General features: G+C 40.1%; 1 protein-coding gene across 2 annotated transcripts in view; it reads right to left on the bottom strand.

Moving 5' to 3' along the window:
* Nucleotides 1-13,351, bottom strand: part of LOC139155340 (transmembrane protein 161B) — a 38,893-nt gene extending 25,542 nt beyond the window's left edge. Inside the window, exons 1-2 of one of the 2 annotated variants that reach the window (XM_070730476.1) lie at nucleotides 13,333-13,351; nucleotides 2,517-2,620 (exon numbers count right to left, since the gene is read on the bottom strand). In XM_070730476.1, the coding sequence (XP_070586577.1) occupies nucleotides 2,517-2,584 (68 nt within the window). In that variant the 5' untranslated portion in view covers nucleotides 2,585-2,620; nucleotides 13,333-13,351. Of the gene's footprint in view, nucleotides 1-2,516; nucleotides 2,621-12,633; nucleotides 12,792-13,332 lie in introns of those variants that run through there. The other variant, XM_070730475.1, reaches the window with a different exon arrangement.
* Between the last annotated feature and the right edge of the window lie 789 nt (nucleotides 13,352-14,140).

Genomic DNA, 14,140 nt, shown 5'->3' with positions numbered 1-14,140 from the left:
TAACATAATTGCTCCCCAACAATTCTAAATTCAATTCCATTTAAGCATTAATCCAAATCAGTATCAACTACTACATATCTTATTATAATCAATACTTCTAACTTTATTCAAACAGATCAGCAATTCCTAAATTCATATATCTAAATAGAAAAAATAATTAAAGTTAAAAAAGAGCAAACAAAACAATACTCCAAGCTTAATCAACCCTTCTCAAACTCCAATTTCTTTAATCTGAGCAGAACTTTGAACTGAACCCTTTTCTTTTTCATTTTTTTGTATCCCCTTTTAATCCCCTTTTCCATTTTATTCTTTCTATTCTTCCTTCTAGGAATGAAGGACTTTGTTAGAAAAATAAAGGGATTATTGGATCAAACTTTGAACACTTGACAATGTAGTTATGATGGTGGCAATGTCCCAAGGTTATGTGAACATCTTTTGGGATCTTCTGACAAGCAACTCCAGGGATTCACTTAACAACTGCGGCAAGAAAGGTGGTAAACTGAGGCAGAACTCATTTAATAACCGTCTTACTCAGGAGATTGAAATGTTGATCTCCATTGGGGTCAGAACAGAAGTCGAGGATTATCTGTCTGACCAGTCCACTCTTTTAGAAGCAGATCAGGAGTCCAATTTGAAGCTCCACAGAAAACATCTAGGGGGGAAGGCAGGTTGTCCTTGACTTACAACGGTTCATTTACTGACCATTCAAAGTTGCAATGGCCCTGAAAAAAGTGATTTATGCCCCCTTTCCACACTTATGACCTTTGCAGCAGCCCCCCCGATTGTGTGATCAAAACTTGGCCGCCGTTTCATATTTATGACCGTTACTGTGTCTTGAGGTCACGTGACCTCCTTTTGCGACCGTCCCACAAGCAAAGACAATGGGGGAGGGGGGGGGAGAAGCCAGATTCGCTTAACGACTGAGTTTTTAATCGATCCATGCCCAGGTATGAAAATGTGCCACTCAGACATTATACTTTTCCGCCCACACCAAAAAAAAATTAGAGATAACATCAACCAGAACTGGTGATATTTTGCCTAATGACCACTGCTTTGTGATGGAAATTCCCAATTAAGGTTAAGCAATATATACTTTTTTCCTATCTTACTCTTTGAAATGCTTTTAAACCAAAGGATCACATGCTAAATATAAAATTATTAAGGAACAAAAGCAAAAAGTATGCTTGCTAAGATGACTGGTAATATTCAAATGTGACTTTTTAGTAAAAGATGCCACCAGATAATTATCTACAGATAATTCTGTAGATAAATTATGACAAACTCAATAGTCCATGACCAGCTGTTCAATATCCCACAGGAATCTCTAGAGGTCCAATAAGGAGGCTGCTGTTTTAGCGCTTATCAAGGCCAAAGCTACCCTACCATATCTACTTACTTTGTCCTTCCACCTGTCCTCTCTAGTGAGGTATTTGAGCAAATTTCTACACTGGCAAGCAGCTGCCAATTATGAGTGCTAGACTCTCTTTTATTTGTCATGCAGCCATCTGGCTTATACAGTCCTTCCACATGTCTCAGAATCATCCATCAATTAAGCTCTTGATGAAGACAGAGAAGATTTAGGTTGAGTAGACAAATCATCAGTTATTAGTAAATCCAACCAAAAGAACACCTGGCTGCATACATTGAGCAGTGACTGTTATAACTATATATGGAATTGTGGGGTCCTTGATACTTAATTATTTAATCGGGAAATTGAGCTTATTTCTTATTTTATCATTTTTAGAGTAATCCCTCCTGAAATTTAAGTGCATTTATAAAAGCCAAATAATATCTAACTAGAGAATTAATCTTCCGAAGATCACTCATTATTCTGGTTTCCCAGCAAGAATATCACAAGAGGTAGAATATTTTCAAATGGAAATTCACAAATAATTCTAAAGGATTTAGGGAGCCTGGAGATAGCCCAAATCTGCTTCTTTCTTAATTGTTTTTAGCACAGGGAGCATAATGATTGTGAATGTTATTTTAAAGTTATTAAGTAATTTGCCACAAGTACCATGATTGTCACTAATGACTATTGCATTTAAGTAAGCCATCCTCTTTTCTTAAATTTCAAATCTGAGTTTTCTCTTACAGGATGCATATTTTAATTATTGAGACAATTATGCAGAAAATGGTCATATTATTAAGCAAGGTGAGATAGAAGTGTCTGCTTTTGTAAATAGGGCATAGCACTTGTCAAGAAATAGATTGTGGATACCGTATGTAATAGTATAATAAAGTATATATCATTTATTTCTCAAGAAGATCCTCAGCTATAGCATAATGCACATTTCTAGATAAGACTGGAAAAGATTTAATGTGATTATTTTTAGACGCAACATATCCAGACTCATTATAATTATAATCAGTTCCCAGACAAACTTAGTACACAATGGAATAGGCCACCAAAATATCCAACTGCATCTTACAGATGCAGCAAATTTACTACAGTATCAGCTTTCATGGACAAGAACCCACTTTATCAGATATTTAGTTCTGGTTTCTTATCTTACCTTCCACTGCAAAGAAGCCACCGGGCAAGAGAGTAGTGAGGTATGATCTTCTGTATAATGCTAGTCATCACTATGGTAACCACCAGCTGCACACCTATCACCCCCTGTAGAAGAATAAACCAATGTATCTTAACATAAACAAACTTTATTTCACAGCTTCTTTAAAACTAATCTTTAAATAGCATCATTTTCTTGTAACTCTGAAATATTAGTTCTAATCTAAAGCACTGACATTTCAAAATGTGGCTTTAAACTACTTTCTCCACTCTGATACTCGCCAAATTTATTGGGCAATAAACCTGATAATCTATCACATCTGTAAAGTACCAAACTAAGTACACTATTAATAGCAATGAGCATTTGTCTAATATTACGCCCTGAGTCTCAGGAGAAGAGCAGTCTAGAAATTGAATCAAATTAATAAATTACAGATTATATTCAAAATAACAGATTATATAACACGTAGCTTTATTTTTAATATTTTAAAGATATAGTTCCCTACTTTATCTGCATTAGTGTCAACATTCTTATCCAGATTTGTCACCATTTACTAAAATAAGCAGAAAGGCAAAATCAACAATGAATTTAATAACTATGCTTCCCATTAATTCTCCAATTCATGCTTATTCTATTTGAAAAACTTTATTTGTATAACCAATGAGACAATAGTGAACAATATACCATATCTTTCACTCCATAAAATACACTCCCGCCCCCCACCAAAAAAAGAAGTGGATGGAAATCTGTGCTCGAGCAGGAAGCCTTATATTGTCTGGATTATTTTGGTGCCTTTAACAGAGAGGAAAATTACCAGAAAGGAGGAGTTTAATAGGATAAGACTGCCAGGCAGAGGAAGGCAGAGTAGTCCTTGACTTATGACAATAACTGAGCCCAAAATTTTGGTTAGCGTTATTGATTTTCACCACATTTTATTCAATCAATGACATTTCCTGGCTCTAATAGTCATGTGAAGCTGTTAGCGCTGCCATGACCTTGGTAAAGGTCCTTAGGGCCAAGGCCAGCCTGAAGGAAAGCACAGCATATTGGTAATGGCGCTCAACATAACAGAATCTCAAGAAACAACAGTGACTTGGACGAATAGGGACATGGAAGGTCTACAGAAGTCAAGAAGTCCCTCTCCCAGATCCCGGCTAAGATGGAACAGAGGGAGTGCATCTTAAACCTTCAGTAAACCAGATAATGTAATCATTTTAAATTCAAAATTGCCCTCCACCCACCCTCCCTGAGGATTTGGACACTAAAACCAAAATTAAATAGAAGCCTTTACCCCTCGGCTCCAATGGTACCAGCTGGATGGCCCTAATGTCCAGCAAATGCTGGATAGCTGAGTCCATTGGACTCCAGCAAACCTGATCCCCTGAAACAAGGCACTGGAGGAAAAACCTCAGGGAAGGAGAAATAAATTCCAGGGAGACCCCAGATGTAATGGTCTCCCTACCCCAGGCATCGGAAGTTTTCTCCCTCCAGTGGTCCATGAAAAGGCCTAGTCTCCCCCCAATCAGGTTTTCAGGCCCTAGACCAGTGATGGCGAACCTTTTTTTTCCTTGGGTGCTGAAAAAGTGTGGGCATGTGCTATTGTGCATGCGCATAGTGCCCACAACCACAGTTCAACGCGTGGAAAAGCAAAAAAAGCTTCCCCCTCCCCCTGGAGGCTGGAAACAGCCTGTTTCCCAACTTATGATGAGCCCAGTAGGTTCATGTTTCAACCTCCCAAGGCTCCAAAAGCTTCCCTGAAGATGAGGGTAAAAATGCCCTCCCCCATCCTCCAGAGGCCCTCTGCAAGCCAAAAATGCCCTCCCAGAGCCTCTGTGTGAGCCAAAAATCAGCTGGCCGGTACACACATGCACGTTGGAGCTGAGCTAGGGCAATGGCTCGTGTGCTAGTAGATATGCCATAGGTTCTCCATCACTGCCCTAGACTATCTCTGCCGGTGGAAAGTTTTGGAGCCACCACCTCGTCACTGGTACCTGAATTGATGTTGTAGCCAGCCCCTGCCATTGAAAACCGGGTGGTTGGGCTGAGGGTCCAACCTGTGCTGATAGGGCCTGTGCTAACAGAAACAGCTCTCCCCAGCTTTTTCCTGTCTGGAGGAGTGGCGTCTAAAAAAGGGTAAGGGTCGGAAGTAGGGTTGCCTGCTTTGGGAAGGCAGCAACTTCCTCTTATCTGCAGTTTCAATAAGGAAGGGGTCCAAAGAACAGCCAAAAAGATCCTCTCCTTCAAAAGGGCATGAGGCAAGCATCCAACAATTCTTTGTCCATTCTCAAAGCAACCGCCACACAGTCACAGAAAAGGCAAAAGCCCCGGTGGAAAACGTAGCTGCTTTCGCACAAACCTCGCCGGAACACAGACGCATCTGCATCTCCGTGCGCAATTTTGCTACCTGTACAGGCGCAGAAGCATAATTCCACTTGAACTCACGGTACCTCCAGAGCCGCGGAGGCGAGCTCAATTAGGTGTTCCGGCTAGCAGCCCACCCCTGTTTGTAACCCTCCACTGATATAGTGAATGTAATTTGATTATCTATATTCAAGCTCTTTATAAAAAATCCCAGTTTAATTTAGACTTTTCTTCACAAAACTGATTAAGATAATAAATTAGATGTGAGGATGTGTTCTTTACAGGGTTCTATAGCTTCAATTTTTAAATTTACTATAGCAAGAATGCTTTCATTAAAAATTCTGGAGTAGAGAATAATGGCAACTGCCAGCCAGAATTTTACTATCTATCTCTGCATTTTGGTTTCCATTCATTTTTTTCCAATGGGGCTTTTAAATCAGAGGTCCTTCTAAAAACATGGATGAAATGGAGTGGAATCTCCCCTATGCTGTTAATTTAGATTTTAACCAATACAGAACTATCTATATAAACCAACTACCCCATAAGAAAACTACAGCTACATTAACCTTTCCTAAAAATAGATGGTCTGGAGTCTGGACAATAGAGATCAAACCTAGTGGGATCCAAGGAGGGTATTTTAATGAGGAGGCACAGCCTCTTTCAAAACAGCTGGCATCATCCTATCTTTCATTGAGATGTTGACCACATCCTGGATAAATCTATAATAGCTCCCACAGAGCTGCTAAAGAGCCACAGGAGACAAAGATCAGATTTTCATGCGATTGGAAACAACAGAGTACCCTATCTACTCCATTAGAGTTCACTGATCAGAAGCAGTCTCAGGCAACACAATCAGTTGTAATCCCAGTCACCACAACTGACTCCATCCACAGAAAGTCAAGACTTTGACATAACGTTTTCCTAATGAGATTGCTCAGGTTTACCATATAGTCAGAGAGGCTAGGTGGGAAAATCTGTTTCCTGACCCTTCTCCTACAGAGAATTGGCCAGCCTATAAAAGCAATTGGCATTACAGGCGTTTTTTCTTCCACTTCTCTCTCAGATCTTTGAAAAACCAGGGACCAGTCTGACCAAAAATGAAGGTCTACTTGATAAGACTACTATCAAGTGGACAGGTTGCAAATCTTAAGATTATTGGGATAACTTTCAAGGCTCAAACATAAACCATCAAGGTCCATAAGATGCCCAGGCATGTGTCACACTAATCAGCTCATTTTCTCTGTAGGATCCCAAGGGGTAATCAATCTCACCAGGACCAAGAGATGATCTGATCATAACAAAGGGTTTGTGGAAATGCCCTTTGTATCTAGATAATACATCTGATTTGAGAAGTGTCTAACATATGCCTGTCTACAGATATTAGATTCCAAGATTAGTTAGAACAATTTATGGTCACTATGAATTTATTTATTTATTTATTTGATTTGTATGCCGCCCCTCTCCGGAATGCTGTGTAGTACTAATGGACAGCAGGCAGACCAGCAGAATACCATTTTTTCTTCTGTGGACATGTAATATAAGCTACAGTATTTTAGGAGACAATCCCCAATCACAGTTAATAGTTATTACAGATTAAAGATTTCTGCTTTAGCACCAAGACTGTTGAAGGATCAGAAACCCAAATGGGCAAATCTTACTGAGAATTGTTATTATTTATTTATTTAATTTAATTTAATTTGTATGCCCCCCCTCTCCGAGGACTCGGAGCGGTTATATAGATAGCTCTGAACTTACAACTACAATTGAGTCCAAAATTTCCAAACGACAGCTAAGTGAGTTTTATCCCATGTTTAGATTTAGATTAGATTAGATTTATTGGATTTATATGCCGCCCCTCTCCGCAAGGAGAGTTTACAACTTTTCTTGCCTCAGTTGTTAGGTGAATCACTGCAATTAAGTTAGTAACATGATCATTAAATGAATCTGGCTTCCCCATTGCCTTTCCTTGTCAGAAGGTCACAAAATGTGATCACATGACTTCTGGACACTACAAATATAAATAAATGCAAGTTACAAAGCACTCTAATTTTGATAGAAACATAGAAGATTGACAGCAGAAAAAGACCTCATGGTCCATCTAGTCTGCCCTTATACTACTTCCTATATTTTATCTTAGGATGGATGTATCCTGCCATGTGCATGCAAGCTCCACATGCGCCCTGCCCTGCACATGTACCCACTGAACCCTCTTGTGTATGTCTCACACATGTACACATGCCATACACATGCACCCCGGCTCTGTGCATATGCGACAGAGATTCAATGACCAGCTGGCTGGCAGGAGGCACCTATGCATGAGCAGCAGAACTGAACTGGGGCGACTGCTCATGTGCCCACAGATAGCGGGCTGGAGGTTAAAACCTATTAAGAACAACTGCAGATTTGGGTGACATGATAGCAATATTACAATATATAAGGGGCTGATACAAAGAAGCTCAAGATGGTCATGCCACTTGCTAAACACCTAAAGGTAGAACAAGAATGGATGAAAACTAATCAAGGAGAGAACCAATCTAGAAATGAGGAAAGATTTCCTGATAGTTAGAGTTGGAAGTTGGAGGTTTTTAATAGAAGATTGGACAACTGAACTGGTATAAGTCCGAGATGGTGAACCTATGGCACGCATGCTACAAGTGACATGGGGAGCCATAGAAACATAGAAGATTGGCGGCAGAAAAAGACCTTATGGTCCATCTAGTCTGCCCTTATACTATTTCCTGCATTTTCTTAGGATGGATATATATTTATCCCAGGCATGTTCAAATTCTGTTACTGTAGATTTACCAACCATGTCTGCTGGAAGTTTGTTCCAAGTATCTACTACTCTTTTAGTAAAATATTTTCTCATGTTGCTTCTGATCTTTCCCCAACTAACCTCAGATTGAGCCCCCTTGTTCTTATGTTCACTTTCCTATTAAAAATACTTCTCTCCTGAACTTATTTAACCCTTTAACATATTTAACTGTTTTGATCATGCCCCCCCCCCTTTCCCTTCTGTTCTCCAGACTATACAGATTGAGTTCATTAAGTCTTTCATGATAAGTTTTATGCTTAAGACCTTCCACCATTTTTGTAGCCCGTCTTTGGACCCATTCAATTTTGTCAATATCTTTTTGTTGGTGAGGTCTCCAGAACTAAACACAGTATTCCAAATGTGGTCTCAGCAGCGCTCTATACAGCGGGATCACAATCTTCCTCTTCTTGCTTGTTGTACTTCTAGCTATGCAGCCAAGCATTCTACTTGCTTTCCCTACCGCCTGACCGCACTGTTCACTACCCCTAAATAGCTGAGGGAATGCAAAGCGCTACCCTATGTAAGCTCCATCATTCATGTGAGCACTGGCCAGCTGATTTTTGGCCTACCAGAGGGAGGGGAGAGGCCATTTTTGCCCTCCCCAGGCTTCAGGAAAGCCTCTGGAAGGCGACAAATGGCCCGACAGGTCGTCAGAAGTCTGGAAGCTTGTGAGGCCTGCGCACATGTGTGGAGAGCAAGTGCTTGGGGGTTGTGTTCGTATGTGTGGGGGGAAGGAGTTGCATTATGGGTGGGCACATCCATGTGCCCTTTTGGCACTCGAGGAAAAAAAAGGTTCACCATAACTGACATAGAATCTCCTGCTTAAGCATGGGATTGAACTAAAAGAATTCCAAGGTCCCTTCCGTTATTCTGTTATATCTATTGAACTTATTTTGTAAAAACAATTGTGAATCAATATTGTTTATCAATGAACTGTACTCTTTTTCAAAACTTTTACCATTAAATATGCTAATCATACTTTTTTGAGATAGACTATCATCAGATATAGTACAAAAATATAGTGAAGATAACATGGTCATATCATTAAACTTCTTACAGGAAATAATTGTACTTTTTCAAGGGCAAGAAAACTGTATGTATTTTTGTGCCCCATATTAACCTAAGTGACTTATTATTTGGGACAATTTTAAATGATAAGCATAAGTCAACAGTAAAGGGCCATATCATGCCAGGTACCTTTTCTAGGTTGATGGAACAGGTTAAAATATGAAGGGCATGAAATAACAAAGTAAGATTAGGAGGGGAAGGAAAGGAGAGAAAGACAATGCACGAAACACATTTGCCCAGGATATATAACCCAAAAATCATGGCTAAGAATTCAGTTCTGTGGACATTTATCTATTTTATTGTATGAAGAAAAACATCCTTGGATCAAGAGAAACTGCTTTTGAGACTGTGTCAGTACCAATTTACTCTAAAAGGCCATAAAAATGAAAACCAAGAATTCTGCCATGTGCACCAAGTCCTATCCACCTATTTCTGAAGCCAGACTTTTTTTCTAATTCATAAAATTCATGTTTTATAGAGGATAGAGATGGCAAACTTTTTTTCCAATGGAAAGTTCTGGGTGGTATCGAGAGAAGGAAATATGTCAGTGTAGAGCAGTTTCATCTTTCTCTTATTTGATATAGAACTTATGCTTCTACTCAAGCAACAGCTGTTTTAGTACTAGTTCCTTTTGTGTCTGGCAGCATGGCCAAATGTTATCCACCTTTACCCAATAATATGCTTAGCATGGGCCCTTTTGACTGATTTTAATCTTCCCATCTAATTTTAATATGTTGAATTTTGGATATTGTGTTTATTGCTTAGTTTTAATAATGTTGAGAATATACACTTTAGAAATAAAATACATGACATAAATCAAGGATTAAGTCTGATACATATATATCTTACCCAAATTAGATATAATTATTTCCAAATGTCACAGTTGATGCAACTTCATATGCCAATATAACAACCAAACACAAATACATAAACATTTGTAAAGATTCCATATTAAAATGAAAAAACTTAGTTTTCCGTAGTATCTAAAACTTAACATAATAGGAACCACATTTTTCTTCTGCAGAGTAGGCAGAATTAAAACTAAGACTAAAATCAAGATTTTTTACACTACAGATGTCTCACTAGACATGGCTTCGGCTTTTTTGGAGGAATGAGCTTAGCTTCAATTCAGTGTTTATTCCTGGCAATTGCTTGGACCAGTCCTTTGCCATGGTTCTCAGGAAGTGGTTAACCATTGCCTACTTTTTAGGATTGAGAGAGAGTGCTTGGTTCAAGATTACTTAGCTAGTTATATTTAAGGGGAGACAGAAACTCACAGTTGCTCGGTTTTTAGCTTGATATCTTAACCACTACATCAAACTAATGTTCAAGAGTTGGCTTAGGCTAAGAAGAAAACAAATAACCATTCATAAGGCTGAACTTTAGTAACTTAGTTCTTCAATTAACATTAAATCCTTTCCTGATCAATGAAGATTTTCTCCTTACAAAAGATAGCATGGAAATGCTACAGTGCTTAGGGCCTGCTTAACTGATGGGAATTCTCATATTAGCTACCCAGCCTATACCAAGCAGGGTTGATACCCTCTGATTCGTTTGATTTACAAATGCTATTTACTGAGACCCCAAAACTGTGCCTTCGCTGTAATAAGCCATATCCGCTCCAATGAAGTCTCCTACCATCTCCCTCAAGATCCTGATGCTGGTGATTAAAAGAGTTTGAAGACCTGGGTCTGCGATCACATCTTTGTTGAAGCCTCTTTGCATTGTGGAGGTTTGATTCTCTTTTGTTCCCATCCCATTGTTGTTACTGTTTCATTCTTTTACTTTTCTCTATTATTGTATTATTTTTTCTTATTTTCAGTATATTTATTTATGACGTACCAAGAGTCATTGAAAGTTGGATGCATATCAATGTAAATATTAAACATAGTAGCCCTTGGCCACCTGGGCAAGTGTATAAATAAAAATTCATATTTCCATTAATTTATTTATTTATTTATTTATTACTTAGATTTGTATGCCGCCCCTCTCCGAAGACTGCAATGCGTCAGCAATATTGTATATCAATGATGGTGAACCTTTTTTCCCATGAGTGCCAAAAGTGTGTGTGCCCACACCCATAATTCAATACCTGGTGTGGGTGAAAATGGCCTCCCACTCCCCCTATAGGCCCTCTGGAGGCTAGAAATGGCCTCTTTCACAACTTCTGGTGGGCCCAGTAAACCTATTTTTCACCCTCCCCAGGCTCTAGAGGCTTCCCTGGAGCCTGAAGAGGGAAAAATGCCCTCCCCCATTCCCCTGGAGGCCTTCTGCAAGCCAAAAACACCTCCTATAGCCTCCGTGTGAGCCGAAAATCAACTGGGCAGCTTGCACATGCATGTTGGAGCTGAGCAGGGCAATGGCTTGTGCCATAGGTTCACCATCACTTTGTATACCCTTTTATATGGTTTAATTTCCATTATGTCTTCCACTGACGACCTATATACTACATGAGTCAGAGAGAGGGCCATGAAAATATTCCTCACATCCTGGACATAAATTGTTTCAACTCCTACCTTCAAAATGATGCTATAGAGCACTTCATACCAAAATAACTAGACATAAGAACATTTTCCCCCAAACACCATCACTCTGCTAAACAAATAATTCCCTCACCACTGTCAAAACTATTTACTAAGGCTACATTACTGTTAATATTACTCTTCTCATCATTCCTATCACCCCATCTCTTCCCATTTATGACTGTATGACTGTAACTTGTTGCTTGTACCCTTACAATTTATATTAATATTGTTTCCTGATTGCTTATTTGTACCCTAGGACAATCATTAAGTGTTGTACCTCATGATTCTTGACAAATGTATCTTTTCTTTTATGTACCTTGAGAGCGTATGTACCAAAGACAAATTCCTTGTGTGTCCAATCACACTTGGCCAATTAAGAATTGAATTCTATTCTATTCTAATTCTATTGTTTTCTTCTATTCTATTATGGCAAATCGATTATATTGACTAATCAATACTGAATAAGCAAATAATTCAATTATCTTCTCTAAAAAAAGTCCATTAGAATAACTGAAAACCAGGAGTAACCTCTTATAATATTAAATTAAACAAACATGCTTGTCTTCCCTTCTGACATTTGTTTTACCTACAGTTAAACTGTACTGCTAAACATCCCCAATTAAATTATTTCACATCAGAACTAATTAAATGAATCATCCAAAATTCCTTATGGGGTAATAAGGTATGCTAATCATTAATTATTGGATTCCTTTGTGTTATTTACAAGCATAAACATGCCACAGCCTACTTACCCAAGGCCAATCATATTATTAACACAGAAAAAAACACATGGAAAAGATTCCTTAAGAGATGAAGAAAGGCAAGCAACCAACCAACGCAGAAGCCTGTTCAAGCTGGGCTCTTTCTCCCTACATAGTAAATTACAGTATCAGCAGCTGCCCTATGGGAAGGATCATCAAGCTTGTTTTAAATAATACAGTTTGCACTGTTTATAAGGCATGCTCCCATGAAACTTAGGATGCAAATATTTATGTATGTGTGTATGTATGTATGTATTTGTCATACAAATATAGTATTGTAGTATGTTTAACATAATGTAAGTATAGAGATAGAAAAGATAAAAAGACATTAGGACAGGGGCTGTAGACACGAAGCCCCTTACAGACCTCTTATATATTTTGTGATCCATAATAAATAAGCAACATTAGAGTGCCGATGTTTACTAATATTTCAGAAATACCTTGAAATAGAAAGAGCCCTATGTCCCTAATGTGAGCAAAGTGAGGAGAGATTCCATATGCATTGACCTTTTTCTAACCGAGGTCAGAACTGCTAGATGAAGTCAATGCAAAACTCCTCGTGTTCCTTCTACTTTTCTCCCCAAACTCACCATGCTGTCCCAACGGCCTCCGCCTCCACCACCGCCTCCTCCTCCTCACGTGCGCTCCCCACACACAGCTCATAAATCCTCAAAGCGGGATCTTGCCGGTGCTCCAGAGCCTATCTCCCTACTAACCAGCGCCGGTTTCCACTGCCCGGCTCACGCCTTTCGAGCCTACAGAGGTCACGTCAGGACCCAGCTCCATTAAGGACCCCGGCTAAGTAGTCCCCGGATCCGCCTGACTAGAAAACCAGACCCTTCTCCCCGTTGCAGGCTCATCCGGTTTTGTTCTGGCCACCGAGCTAGAGGTGAATTTCCCTCACGGAGAATTTCCCCAAGAGAAAAGCGAAATAAACGTGTTCGGAAAAGTCCATTTCCTAGAGTTGTGTTTGTTTGTTTTTTAAGCAGGCGCGAACTCGGAAACTCCGCAGCTTTTTGGAAATTAAAAGCGCGAACGGAGGGCTTTGTCACGTGACATCGAGGTCACGCTAAAGTCGCTCTTCGTAGCTGACGACAAGTGGGGGGGGGGACGGGACACACACACAAACCGGGTAAAATGAGGACGCGCTCCGCTGAGGTTTCAGGGCGCGTAAATGTTAGAGCCCAGACAGCAGAATAAATGGGACACCCGTTTTTTTTAAAAAAAAAATCTTTAAAAAAACAGTCACATGTGTGACAGGAATCAAGATACAGAGGTTAAGAACCCACGAAGACGAAGAGAAAGCCGGCTTGTTGGTCGCCTCAGAGCACGACGAGGTGTTGCTGCCTGTGGTTAGAGCGGGTGGGTGGGCGCGCGCGCAAGCTTTATTTTTTTAACCAACCACCGTCTTAACGTAAAACTGCATGAACCCGGAAGTTTTGGCCTGGCGTGTCGCGTGCGGTTAAGAGGAGCGCGAGGGAGGCGTACTAGTGCGCCCTGGAGTCTCGCGTGAAGTTACGGGAGGTGGGAGGCGGTTCCGTACGGTACGTTCTCTCCGGCTCCTGGAAGCAGTCGTTATTATTTAGCCTCCCGCGGAAGAGCGAACTTCGAAATCGGGAGGGAGAAGACGGGGATAGAAGCCCTTTTGATCTACGAGGAAGAGGAAACCAGCAAAGTTTGCGGTGGTATTATGAGGAATGGGCGGACGAAATCTGTTGCTGGGTAGGTAGTCCTCGACTTACGACGGTTCCCTTAGTGGTTGCCTGACGTTACAGCATCACTGAAAAAAGTGACTTTTTTTCGCACTTACAGCCTTTGCCGCATCCCATGATCACATGATCAAAATTTGGATATCTGGCAACTGGTTCATGTTTATACCGCTGCATTGTTCTAGGGCAGTAGAGGTCTTCAAACTTGGTAACTTTAAGACTTGAGGACTTCAACTCCCAGAATTCTCCAGCCAGTCTTAAAGGTTGCCACGTTTGGGGATCCCTGTTCTAGGGCCATGTGGTCACCTTTTGTCACCCTCTGAGAAGCAAAATCAATGGGAAAGCCAGGTTTACTTTAAAATTGTATTAGTAAATTAGGAGCTACAGT

This window comes from Erythrolamprus reginae, unplaced genomic scaffold, assembly GCF_031021105.1.
Source record: "Erythrolamprus reginae isolate rEryReg1 unplaced genomic scaffold, rEryReg1.hap1 H_11, whole genome shotgun sequence".
Lineage (NCBI taxonomy): Eukaryota > Metazoa > Chordata > Lepidosauria > Squamata > Dipsadidae > Erythrolamprus > Erythrolamprus reginae.
The sequence above is the reverse complement of the archived record's forward strand: the minus strand, read 5'-3'. Positions and strand labels throughout refer to the sequence as shown.